At 40.0% G+C, this 14,002-nt stretch overlaps 1 protein-coding gene across 1 annotated transcript; it reads right to left on the bottom strand.

Moving 5' to 3' along the window:
* Positions 1–565: 565 nt before the first annotated feature.
* On the bottom strand, positions 566–9,621 carry pck2 (phosphoenolpyruvate carboxykinase 2 (mitochondrial)). The gene is made up of 10 exons (XM_053493696.1): positions 9,189–9,621; positions 4,482–4,694; positions 4,142–4,326; positions 3,202–3,408; positions 2,877–3,064; positions 2,285–2,447; positions 1,970–2,185; positions 1,704–1,841; positions 1,515–1,610; positions 566–1,365 (listed from the first exon to the last, which is right to left on the bottom strand). Exons 1-10 carry the CDS (start codon positions 9,218–9,220, stop codon positions 896–898), a joined length of 1,908 nt encoding a protein of 635 aa, XP_053349671.1. The 5' UTR covers positions 9,221–9,621; the 3' UTR covers positions 566–895.
* Between the last annotated feature and the right edge of the window lie 4,381 nt (positions 9,622–14,002).

Here is a 14,002-nt window from a genome sequence, read left to right as displayed (position 1 = left end):
ATGACCAAGTTGCGAAATCGACAATCCACCAAAAACATGAGAAAAAAAAAAACATTCTCTCCTCCTTTAAATTTTTTTTTCACCTAAATAAGCAAATCAGATCTTCTCCCCCAGTGATGGCAGGCCTTCATATATCAAGAGACTTACCCTGGGTCAACAGGCAAGGCTAGTGCTTAGCAGCTAACTGCTAATGGCTAACCTAGTCTTCTTTAGCTTAGGAAGGTCTAGATTAGCTGTTAGTGGTTAGCAGCTAATCGTTAACACGTAGCCTAGTCTTCTTCAGTTTCCGGTCCCTGCAGTAAATTTAAAGCCATAGACACAGAAACAGCGTGTTGGGAAAAGGAGTGAAACGTAAAGGAAATCAAGGATGCCAGAGATTGTTTATGCAAACATGTTCAAAAAGGAGTATGTGAACTTAAATTATGTCTGCTTCTGCCAAGGAGTTAGAATTGAGTCATGGTGTAATGTTCATGCGGGGTTATTATGTGATGATATGTAAATGCACATGGACATCTCTTTATGACCTAGAGGGTGAAACAACATTAAGACAGCAGCTGATAAAAGATGTTTTTAGTTATTTATTCAGCCAGGTCAAGTAAACACGTTTACAACAGTTTTGTAACTCTCTTAAACATTGGTCCAATGCCACTTAGATGCTCGTCACTGCTTATATCAAAGTAAACCTCTTGAAATCCATCAAGACAACATGGCACTAAGTTAAAGTCACTGAGACTTTGCTTCATGTGGCTGGTGTATATTACTGTTATTATTATTATTATTATAGAATTTCATTGCAGGACTGAAGACTGCAGCTAAAACAATAGGTCATTTCCGTCTACACAATACAACAAACATTTAAAAATAGTGTATTTTAAAAACATCATGTCTCTTTCCTTCAATCCCGAACTCTCTCCTCGAGCGCACGTAGCTCCGCCGCTACCTGCTCAGGTAGGTCAGCGCCCACCTGCTGGGTAAAGTAGGCCCTTATCTCCTGGGTTTCTTTTTGCCAGAAAGGTTTAGGAAGGTCGAAGAGCGCCTTCATGTCGACTTTCTGGTCCAGGCCTTCCATGTTGATGGCGCCCTCTTCAGGCAACCAGCCTACCATGCTCTTTTGGGCCGCTTCGTTTTCGCTTGTGCGCCCACAGCGACGGAAGATCCACTCAAGCACCCTGGAGTTCTCTCCGAACCCGGGCCACAGGAAGGAATTGGTCTGCGGATCTTTCCGGAACCAGTTGACGTGGAAGATCTTGGGGAGCTGCGTGGGTGCTTTTCTGGTCTCCATGCTCAGCCAGTGTTTCAGGTAGTCGCCGAAGTTGTAGCCAAAGAACGGGCGCATGGCGAAGGGGTCGTGCATGACGACTTTACCTGGATACACAAGATTCGATTTGGTGATTTTATTTATATTTATGCGAGAGTCTTGTGGAATGCAAGATTCTGATTGGCCAGGAGGTACAAGGTGTTTAAAAAAAAGAATAAAAGAATGTTAATAAAAAGTAGTATAAAGTTGGAGATACCTTTATGTTCTGCAGCTGCTGTAGATTCTGATCTCATGGCAGCACCAATGAACACTCCATGGCGCCAGTTAAATGATTCATACACCAGAGGCACTCCTGTGAAAAACAACAGATAAGTGCCATTACAGCGGAAGACATAATAAACCTTTAACCATAATAAACCTAGTGTTCGGATTCAAAAGTAATCACCCTCTGGTCTCCGGCCGCCAAATACGATGGCGTCGATCGGCACTCCTTCGTCACTCTCCCACATGGGGTCCATGATGGGACACTGACCCGCGGGGGTACAGAACCTGGAGTTCGGGTGTGCACAGGGTTTTGAATTACCTGTGAAAAAAGACCTATTTTATTCATCTGCTCACAAAGCAAGAACAGTGGATATAAACTGAATATAAACACAGATTAGCGGGACAGTTTTCTTTCACAATGGTTTTCCATTTGAGTTCTGTAGTTACCAGGCTTCCATAAATTTCCAAGCCAGTCGGTCAGAGAGATCCCAGGCGGCGGTGGTTCGAGACCCTCCCACCAAATGCCGCCGTCGCTCGTCTCGCCCACATTTGTGAATATTGTGTTCTTTGAAATGGTTGCCATGGCATGAGGGTTTGTCTTCAGTGAGGTTCCCGGGGCCACGCCGAAGAAGCCGTTCTCTGGGTTAATAGCCCTAAGTTTACCTGGAAAATAATAACATATCGTCTCGTCTCAATTTCAGGGGTTTTGCGGATAATATTAGCACGACGACAACGAAGAAACCTGAAACGATAATCTCTTACCCTGACTGTCGAACTTCATCCAGGCGATATCGTCTCCCACGCACTCAACCTTCCAACCCGGCAGCGTCGGTTTCATCATGGCCAGGTTGGTTTTCCCACAGGCGCTTGGGAAAGCTGCCGCAATGTACCGCTTCACCCCTTGAGGATTTGTGATTCCCAGAATCTAAACAGATAGAGAGAAAAAGTATATTGTCTGATTTGCAGATGTGGGAGGTAACTGAGGACATGTTCTTCATTACCATGTTTAAGTGAGTAAACTGTGGCTACTGTGAGCTAATACAGGACGTTTATTTTTACTCGAGTAATATTTGCCCTAAGGAATCTCTACATTAACACAAGTACAGAACTTGCATAATTTGTCCACTTCTGTTTTCTATGTATTTTAAAAAACAATTAAAATGGCTAATATGCATGGAAATGCTGTGTCATTTTTTTGTTTATTTTTTTTAGGTTTCAAACAAAGTAATTAACTTCCTTTCAATGCCAATCTTCTCAACCACACTCCAATCCAATAGGTGGCAGTATTGCAACTTTCAACTGCTCCAAAAACTCACAGAAGCGATACTCTTGCAAAAGGCAGAAGTTCTTTTACCAGCATATGTTCAGCTAGCCAGCCTTCATCCTTGGCAATGCGAGAGGCAATACGAAGAGCAAAACATTTCTTTCCCAGAAGCGAATTTCCGCCGTAACCACTTCCGAAAGACAGGATCTGCCTGCTATCTGGGAGATGTGAGATCAGCACCTTTTCTGGATTGCAAGGCCACTGGTTTATCAATGGAGCTGAAAAACAAAAGAAAACGGAATTAAATAAAAAAACAAGATGGTGACTTGCGAATTTGCAGGTCAAACGTCATCTAGATAAAGTGAAAAGATCCGCTACCAAGGTAGAAACATATGTTGTACTAAATGCTCGGTACCTTTAAGCGGCAGAGGTCGCCCTAACGAGTGCTGGCAGCGAACGAACTCCGCCCCCTCCGCAAGTTTCTCCATGACTGGCGTGCCCATGCGGGTCATTACACCCATGCTGGCCACCACGTACGGAGAATCCGTCACCTGGACGCCGAACTTAGCTAGAGAGGAGTTCACCGGACCCATGCTGAAGGGGATGACGTACATCGTCCGTCCTGGGGTGGGACAAAGACAGTAAACAAACCAAAGTAAATTAAGTGGAATTGCAGAGGTTTTGTCTCTAACATCTGGTTGTCTGAGAGTTTACACATTAACCAAAGGCCAAAGTAGTAAGTGCAGCGTTTATTACAGAGATATAATATCATGTAAAGCCAGAGGTGAGCAAAGTACACACATCCTGTACGTGAGTAAAAGTAGAGATTACCTTGGGTGAATATTACTCAAGTAAAAGTACATTTACATATGTACTTGAGTAAAAGTACAGAAGAACTCAACTTCAAGTTTACTAATGTAGCAAAAGTTCAGGACTTGTATGAGCTCACAGTAGGGCTGGGAGTCGACAGTCACCACCCGATACGATATTATCACGATACCTCTGTGCTGATTCTATAAGTATCACAATTTTATAAATATTCAAATTTGATATTACATTTTTTCCAGATTTTGTTACAAATTAAACAATTTAAACCTTTAAACTTCAACTTAGCAAATAATTCTCTCCTACCACATGGGATGAAAATGTGTCAATAGTTCAGAGTGCGCATTTATAGCCTAATTAGCACTAATGAATGGGTTTCTGTTGTGTCACTCGGAAGCTTCTGCGGTCGGTCCAGAACCATTTATATTTCTGTGGCTGATCACCTGTCGCTCTTATGAACTAAAGTGCTAAAGAAAAGCACAAACAAAAGCAAAATGGTCCTCACACACAAACCTCACACACACACACACCTGCCATGCTCGCAGGAAAGCGCTCCTCTCTGGCTTTCTGGAAGTCTCTCTCGCTCATCCAGCTGCCCAGTTGACTCTTGGCGCCGTCGCTGGGAATGGGAACCGTGTCCCTCTGATTTTTAGTGACGATCACCGTCTTGCTCTCAACACGAGCCACGTCTTTAGGGTCAGTACGAGCCAGCCAGCTGGACAACACACACAGCACAAGAGCAGCGTTATCGTATCACATCAGAATGCTCTGCGAGGCGTTGTGAGGAGTCTGGCCTTCCTGCTCCCTCAGCAATTCCTTAACCTCTGGATCCGCTGTTATCGAACAAAGTGCAGAAGTTGCATCACTCACCAGTTCTCATACTTGGGCAGTTTTTTAATCATGCCTTCTTTCTCCAAACCAGCCAGAATGTTGGCGTTCTCCTGAGGCGTGCCGGTCACCACGTGCACTTTAGCGGGTTTGCACTCCGCCACGGCTTCGGAGACGAACTCGGCCACGGCTTTGGGCAGAGACTGGACGGAGGCCAGCGAGCGGACTCCGACTGCTGCACCCAAGACATCCCACCTCGAGATACACACACAAACATGTTAGCAGAGTCTCACACACACCAGCATCGTAACACGAAGAAATCAACCTGCAGAGAGATCAAAGGTATCGGTTTAGTCATAGTCTGAGTTTTAGCATTATAGTTTTTCTCAGTTGCTTTTTGGATCAGAGCTGAAAACTTCATGTCATCTTGTCACTCATGCACATCACAAAAACAGTTTCTCATTATTTTCAACAAATTACAAATGCTTTGGGACGTTCATGCAAATGTCTGGTGTCATAACATGTTAATTAAAATGTATTACACAGCTTCATTGGTGATTAAACATAGAGGTGTTAGTTCATGGTGCACATCATCACATGCAAAATGGTGGAACCAGGTGTCGCAATCTGTTAAGACATTTCTATTGGATTTTTTTCTTCTTCTGTGAACATATCGTGTGTTGATGAGCTGCTCTCAGGTGAATCTTGACTTCACCAATGGAGAGGAATGTTGAAGGCAATAATGAAACAATTCTCTGAAACAGCAGGCTGCCATTGATGCAGCGTGAGCACGTCAGAGAAACACTTCCAAAGGTTCTTTCAGTGCTTTATTGTGATGGAAGAGAGCCTGTGGCCTGACAGACAGGAATGTCAGGAGCTACAGAAAGACATTCTGTGCCGCAGGTACATGGGGGGAGGGGGAGGCTCGTCCTTTTGTGCTGTCTTGTCTTTTTTCTTTCCTGTATGGCAGTGATATTGTCTATTAGCTGTAGGTTTGATCAGAAAATACACAGTCAAAGTCTGGACACAAGTTTGGATTATCTGAAACAATACTGGATTCTTTTTTTTCAATGAACAATGAAATAATACATGTGGCATTCGGTAATTAAGTTACAACAACAATCAGTTATTGTAAAAAAGAAAAAAAGAAAGAAGGAAAACTGTGAAACCAATTAAAGTAGATAGATAGATAGATAGATAGATAGATAGATAGATAGATAGATAGATAGATAGGTTATTGAAACACATAAACAGCACCTCAGATTAGAGGCCATTCAAGTAGAATAGAAGGCGTGTCCAAACTTCTGACTGTGTGTGTGTGCTTTCACTGTTGTACTGTAAGGATGACTAATCACTTTGACACTAACCTGTTGGTTAACAGACACAGCAGGACTGACGGTCCTGACGGTTCGCTGATATAAACACTTACAGACTAACTGTTCTGAACGTGAAGTCGCGTGCAGTTGATGATCCCTTGTGTTTTGAGAAACGCATGCACAGTTGTTCGAACATTAGGGAATAAATTAAGAGGAGAAACGCTCCAAAGCCACTGAGAAAAACTGTACTATGAATATATGACTAATAATGAACAGAATATCAAGCATTAGGGCTTAAACATGGTGTTTAATAATTAATATGCACAGTCAGTGTACCCTGCCTCGTGCCCTGAGTCCCCTGGGACAGGCTCCAGGCTTCCTGCGTCCCTGTACAGGATAAGTGGTATAGAGAGTGAGTGAGTGAAAGAGATACTCTGAAATAAATATAAAAGTTACAGAGTGAAAGTCATGCCATTAGTGGAGAGCCATCAACCAACACCAAGTCTTTCATATACGAGGGTCACTACAGGCTCGTCTCTCCAGTGCAATTATTCATGCACACACACACACACACACACACACACGCGCACGCACACACACACACACACACACACACACATATACACTGACAGAAGAACTGAACTGTACACATTTCTTGGCTCAGTTCCAAGAACAGTCTTACCCAACACTTAGAAATATTTAGACAGCCATGTTGCACACAGTGTGTACGCACGTCCAGTCCCATCCCACAGGAGAGGCTGACACCGCAGGACGGGGAGAGGGGGAAAGAATCAAAGCATGGATGAATGATTGGAAAGAATGAAAGAACGAAATCAACAAAGAAAGAAAGAAAAGAAAGAAAGACAGGAAAAAAAATAAAACAATGTAAGGAAAAAAACTGAAAAATTAAAGAAAGAAAGAAAGACACAAAGGCAGAGATAAAAAAGAAAGAAAGAAGAAAGAAAGAAGGAAAGTAGAGAGAAAAAAAGTAAAAAGGTATCAAAAAGGAAAGAAACAAACAAACAAAAAAGGAAAAAATAAAAATAAAACAATGTAAGAAAAAAACTAAAAAATAAAACAAACAAACAAACAAAAACAGAAATAAAAGAAAAAAGAAAAAAAGAAAGAAGGAAAGAAATAAAACAAAAAGAAGAAAGAAAGGTATCGATAAGGTGTAAACTTTCAGAAAAAGAAAAAAGGAAAAACAATGAAAGAAAAAGAACTAAAATTGACAAAGAAAGAAAAAAGAAAACAGATAAACAAAAAAAGACAGGTGGAAATTTTATATAAAATATAAAAAAGTGGATAGATAGATAGATAGATAGATAGATAGATAGATAGATAGAAAAAATAAATAAAAGAAAAACTTTTTTCTTTATTTCAATTTTATTCATAATTAAATTAAAAACAGAAGAAAAAAGGAACAATAGAAGGAATACAGAAGCAGAAAACAAAAGACAAGGTTTTGAAAAAACAAAGAAAGAAATAATACAGAGATTAAGAGTTAAACGAGTGTTGGGTCAGTGAGCGCTCTGGCTGATGATGTAATCAGGTGTTCTAGTGACCCTGACTGATCTTTCTGTCTTTCATCATCCCTTCTTCTTTTTTTTTTTTGACACTGATGACGAGCATCTCTTCATCTCTCTGAAAGTATAAGATTCTTTGTGGATTTCACCGGGAGCAGACGTCACTACTGATGTCATCACTGACCATCCCTCAGTCCAAACCTATTTACACATCTCTCCCTCTCTTTATCTCTCTCTACCTCTCATTAACTCCTACTGAGATCTTCTGAGCTTTGCTCTTTCTCCTTTCTTAGAAACCAAAACCACACCCCCTTTAGTGAAACTGTCCAATCAGGTAAGCTGAAGGGCAGACACCCACTCCGCCCCACTCTCCATGCGTTAACAATCACTCTATCTCTCACTCTCTCCCTTACACACACACACACACACATGCACGCACAGAGTTAATGTGTAATGAATTATCTTGTCCTGTCCCTTGGTACATACACACAGGACCATACACACACACACACACACACACACACACACACAACAGGATTTAGCAAAAGTGTACAATATGTGTAGTCTAATAAGATGGAAGGAAGGAATAAAGATCTGAAAACTTAAAAAAGAAAGAAGAAGAAGACAGAAATAGATGGAAAAATAAAAATAGTAGAAATCAGAGAGTTTCTGAGAAAAGAAATGTGGAATAAAGGGTAAGATGAAAGAGGATGAGTAATTATCAGCTGCACCACCCGAGCGCTTTAACACATCGAGCTGCGAGACTCCTTTTCTTTTTAACGTCCCGTCCGGATAAACGTTATCGCCCATCGTCACTGAATTATCATTTTTAGATTCACATATAAAAAGTGTGCAGTGTTGTACAACATCCTGCATAGTACGATCAGTGTGTTTGCTCTCTGTAGGTGCACAAACACACGCGCACACACACACACACACACTCCCTCACAGGGTGTGTAGACCCAGAGCACTTCCTAACACCTCAGCATAAGCTCATAAACTACACAGACTATGAGACATACAGCTTGTCAGAAGTTGCCTTGAGGGGGTGTTGCCCACAGCTGGGTGCAGGGCCGAGACAGAGGCCACGTTTGGCAGCACTGTAATCTTCATGGGGACCAGAACTCCAGAATCCACCCCAAGCACAAACCCCTCCCACCCCCCACCCACATGCACGTATACACACACAAACCCCAAGAGCCAAAGGCCTGAGGTGGTCCTGTTAAGTCCATCATCATCAAATAAAACAAATAAATAAATAGATTGATTGATTGATAAAATAAAAATACAGTAAATAAATAAAATGATTAAAAAAAAACAATTAAAGTACATAACAATAAATAAAAAACATACATTAAATACAATAAAATAAAATAAAATAAAAAGGTTAAATGCACGACCACACGACTAGATACATTTTATTTTTATTTTTTTAATTAAAAAGAAACAGTAAAGTTCACTGGCGCAAATTGATTTGCTAAAAAAATGAAAAAAGAATAAATAAATGAGAAGAACATCATGGGAACAGGTTTATTTTATAAGAGTTGTCAGATGCATTTAAATAAAATAATTGTTTTAAATAAACGAATGGCCAAGAATGAATAAATTATTTAAGTTTGGTAAAAAAAAAAAAAAAAAAAAAAAAACACACACACATACACAAACACACACACCCACCATCATGGAAGCATTAAATGCATTTTAAAGGGGAAAACAGTTTACCAAGAACAAAACAGGACAACTTTATGTTTCTTTAGTTACTCAGTAACTACAAAACTTATGAAGCAACACTTCAGCTATGCATACAAAACAACAATAATAACATGAATATGCAATAACAACAATAACAATATTAATAATAATAATAATAATATTAATAATCGAGCATTTTAAGGAAAACAACTCACCTTTTGAGGGTCCCGACCAACAGGGACGACATGTTGGGAGTGTGTTAGAGCCTCTCTCACACACACACACACACAGCTGATAAAATGAAGCTTCCTGAGTGCGGAGGTGACCGCGCGAGCTCTGGATCCTCAGCTTCTTGCTCCGCTCATATATATTTATATATACTTACGTGCGCGCGAGTGTGTGAGTTTGCGCGTGCGCGCGCGTGTGTCCCCCCCCCCTACACAGTCAGCAGTCCAAACGGTTAGAGACCCTTGCACTCTGCACGCGTCCTGTAGTCGCACACGTACACACACACACACACACACACTGACACGTCCTCCTCTCTGATGTAAAGTTCGCGCGCACTTCTTTAACGCCGGACGGGAGTTCGCGCGTGCGCTGCTCTCGAGTTGCGAGCACGAGCCAGGCTCGAGAAGCTGTCTCTCTCCCCCCTCTCTCGGCTTTAGAGTGGACTTCCTCCTCCGCCACGCGCGGGCCCGGTGCTGAGCTCCGCTGGCTGACGCAAGCTCCATGCTGTAGTTCCTGGAGGTGTAGCCCTGCTGCTCGTTACGTAGAAGTTTGTTTTGTTTTTTTCATCTCGTTCATCTCAGATTTCAGTACGAGATGCCCGAGGCGGAAAATCAGTGACACACACACACAAGTGCCATCTCATTTTACAGTAAAAGTTCAGGAAATCACTTCATCCAGGCTGTATACGAGAATGTAGAAATAATTATAATAATAAAACGACTTAACCTCTGCATGTCCGCCATTTTGTTTAACTCGTATTGCACATTTCTTATTCATTCTAGAAATCCCCAATATGTTGTGCCACACTGTACATTTCTTACCTGATATCTGTCATTTTGTTTAAATCTACTCTTTCTTTACACAAATACTCAATACGTCTGCCATATTAGGCGGCACGGTGGCGTAGTGCTTAGCGCTGTCAGTTTGCACCTCCATCGTCCGGGTCCGACTCTCCCATCGGGGGTCTGTGTGCATGGAGTTTGCATGTTCTCTTCCCCGCTTGCTGGGTTTCCTTCGGGTAATCTGGTTTCCTCCTACCGTCCAAAGACATGCAGATTTGGCTGATTGGCATTGCCCGTAGTGTGTGTATATGTGTGTGCCCTACGCTGGATTGGCACCCCGTCCAGGATGTCCTAAGTTTCCTGAGATAGGCTCCAGGCCTCCACTGACTTTGATGATGAGTGAGTGAGTCATACAGTATGTCCACCATATTATTGTGTGAACTTCTTATTCAACATCCTTCTTTACAAATATGCCTGACATCTTGTTTAAGATTGCGTTACATTCATTCATTGCCTATACCACTTTATCCTGTATACTGGGCCGCGAGGGTATCCCAGGACACCACTCACATTCTTACTCAGTCTTTACAAAACATGTTAATTATGTCCAATGTTGTTCGCATTCTGTCACACCAGTATTCTGGAATTTCCTTCAGGATTCATACAGTATCTAGATATTTCTATTTTTAATTGCCCTTTTCCATATTTCCTACTTGATATCCTTGTTCAAAGAAATGATGCTCAAAAATCTTGTGTTTCTTGTCACAGTATAAAATACTAAAAATACATCAACACCTTGATTTAACTAACCAAACTAGTAAGAGCCTTTGTAATTATAATTACGTTGTGTGGACAAAAAATGAAGTCAGCTGCAGACCTGAATGTACTGAATGACCAGGTTTTTCCTGAAGATGCCAGGATTCATCGCACTTAAATTGTTAAAGAGAGCATGAGACATCATTTTCACATATGGATTGGCCACTAACATGGATTGGCCAAAAACCTTAAACCCGCTAAGAATCTTTGGGATGTGCTGGAGAAAGCTTTACTCTTCAATCATGACTTCAATCATCATCAATACAAGCTCTTGAAGAGAAACGAATGATGGAAATAAATGCTGGTCTTCGCATTACCTCATTGAAACGCGTGCCATAATAAAAGCAAAAGACGATCCAACAGTCCACGATATTAGTATGTGACTTTTTTTGTATAGCGTATATAAACAGGGCGTCACAAGTCAAACAAAACCGCAAACATATCATGTTATGTGAGCACCTGCCTTTGTTTTGATTTAATAGTATGTACAGATTGTCGTGCAAATTTAGCAAAATGTAGGACACATTGAGTATTTTCACAAATACGTTTTTGCTTATTTTTGCTTGTTTAAGCACTAATTTAACATTCTGGTTAGGAATAAATTAGTGTTCTCTGAGTCTCTGCTAGTATCTTGTTGATCTCATGAAGTTAATAAGATAGAGAAAAAAAACACAGCTAGCTTTTATTGAGAAAAAGCAAAGCATAAAAATTCCTTTGAACTACGGATGTCGCAAAACATAACAAGGCTCTGCTGACACTGGAGACTCCTTCCATGATTGGTAGCTCAATAAACATCGCAGAAAACTTCAACATTTCTTTCTTTAATAATAATAATAGCACATTTGTTAGTAGATTACATGACGCATTCACAGAATGAATAAGTTGTTACTAAGGAAACGTATTGATAACTTACTGTAAAATGGGTATTCGTTTCACACCTGGAACTACTGGTAGCAGCTGGTAATGGAATAAGAATTAACACTGATTTTATACGATGCAAAAATTATTTTATGAAATATCCCACAGGTACATTTCGTTTCCATGATGGTTATGATTACAGTGTGAAAAATTCATGAAATGTGACAGCAGAGACCCAGGAACGGAGTATACAGAACACAACTGGACAATCCTTAACATCAAACACACTTAATTCATAGTTGAATTATATAATGATTCGTTTTGGCACAAGGACTCACATCCTGCTAACATAAAAAAATGCAAATCTGCTTCAGTTCCAGCTTTTAATGTTCCAAAATAGAAACAAAGGACACGACAGAGCAGCAGCGCAGGCTTTACCCGGCCTGAAAAACGTGTTTAACTTGATTACACTCCTTCAGTAGCTTCATTCCTGTATAAACACTACCCTTACTCACTACATCTGCCCGACCTTTCACTAAGTAAAGAATTAGACAAACTCCATGTGTCATTTTTTACATAAGGGTTTTAGATGTACGTTTAATTTAACCTTTTTTAAAAAACATACAGTATATTAATGTGATTGTTTTTACACAATTATTTTAATCAAAATAATATTTTTTCCTGATTCATGTGATTTAAAAAAAAAAACTTAACTTCACATTCATGATTTAATGTTTGTCAATTCATTCATTTTTACATGATTTTAATACACAATACATTTGTCAAATAATTTTTTGAAAAATGACATCATCTCATCTTACATTATCCTTTTATTAATAAAAAATGTGTTTATTTACAGATAAAAGTCCAAATAATTTATTTCTTTTTTTACTTATGAATAAAAAAGTGCATTAATGAACGAATCATGTTGTCTCCATGTTACACCTTCATTTTTTTATAGTTCATAATCAATATTAATACACCTATATTAGGCAATAGTCTTAATGATAAGTCGCCTCTTGTGTAGATTTCCATGTGTTAGTAGTCACACTGATCTACGTAAACGGTTCTGAGTATGTAGTAGTGATAGTACTGTGTTTAATCAGCAGCAACCTTTGAGCTCAGTGTGTGTGTGTGTGTGTGTGTGTGTGTGTGATTTAACGTGCGACATGTCTCTGATCATTGTTATCAGAGTCGACTGATAAGAATTAGACTTACATTTAAGCCAATCTTCATCACTTGATGTTCTTAGATAACACACAAGTCCCTTTTCGGATAAACATTAGAAGTGTGTATCAGAGGTAAACTGCTGACTCGATTCGATTTTGAAGCGCTGCCATTTTCAATAGACTGTCCCGTGACGTCACTCGCAACCGGACGCAGGTTTAAGTCCACAAGATCACGTGGTTACGGACATAGATCTGTGGTTGAAAAGTAAGCAGTAAGATGATGGGAAAAAATTAAGATAAATGATATCTAAATGATAATATCAACGATTATATAAATTATAATTTTGTAGAAAGTTAAGTTGCTATGCTTTAGGAGGTCATGGAAGGTCTTTTCTCCACTTTTGGTACTATTACAGCTGAGTACATAAAAGCCACACTCTTCTGTGTGGTTAAATTAACTATGCTTTCAGGAAGACCAGCCGGCTAAACCGCAGTATGGAAATGAAAAACAATAGTTCCTGAACAGAGGATGAGGTGGAATGTCTGATAGCACTTTGGGGAGTGGTGGTGGTGGTGTGGGGGCGCATCTGTACAGGCAAAGCTGGAAGGGATGAAAGATTGTCACTTTGGGTTTAAGGGTAAGGGCCTTGCTCAAGGGTTTAAGAGTGGCAGCTTGGCTTGATTCCTGTTCAGACAGCAGCCCAATCCGATCATTTTAACATTAGTCTGGACACTCCAGTCGTAAAGATGTGAAGGAAATCAGATTTGACTTAACATGGTCTAGATGTCATGTCTCTCGTAAAACCGATCACCGTATTCTTTCCCCGCCATTCTTCAGCTCCACACTCCAGTCCAGTAGGTGGCGGTGTTGCACAAACCTCTCCACAAACTCAAAAGAAGAAGTGAAACTATTCTTCTGTTTGCGGAAGAATTTATTTTATTTTTTCTGCAAAGCTATGATATATAAAGAATTTGTTGATTTTATATAAATTACCTTATTGGTATATAATAAGTATAATAAATATAGTATTTTATATAATTTACAGAAATATTTTAAAAACTAAGCAATTGATGCAACTAATTGAACCAACAGAAAACTGATTAAATTGCATAAATGGTTAAAATCACACAACTCGATGTTACTCCGATTGCGTGTGTGTGTGTGTGTGTGTGTGT

The sequence above is a fragment of the Clarias gariepinus genome, chromosome 4 (assembly GCF_024256425.1).
Source record: "Clarias gariepinus isolate MV-2021 ecotype Netherlands chromosome 4, CGAR_prim_01v2, whole genome shotgun sequence".
Taxonomy (NCBI): Eukaryota; Metazoa; Chordata; class Actinopteri; order Siluriformes; family Clariidae; genus Clarias; species Clarias gariepinus.
Note: the sequence above shows the minus strand (reverse complement) of the source record. Positions and strands in the feature narration are given on the sequence as shown.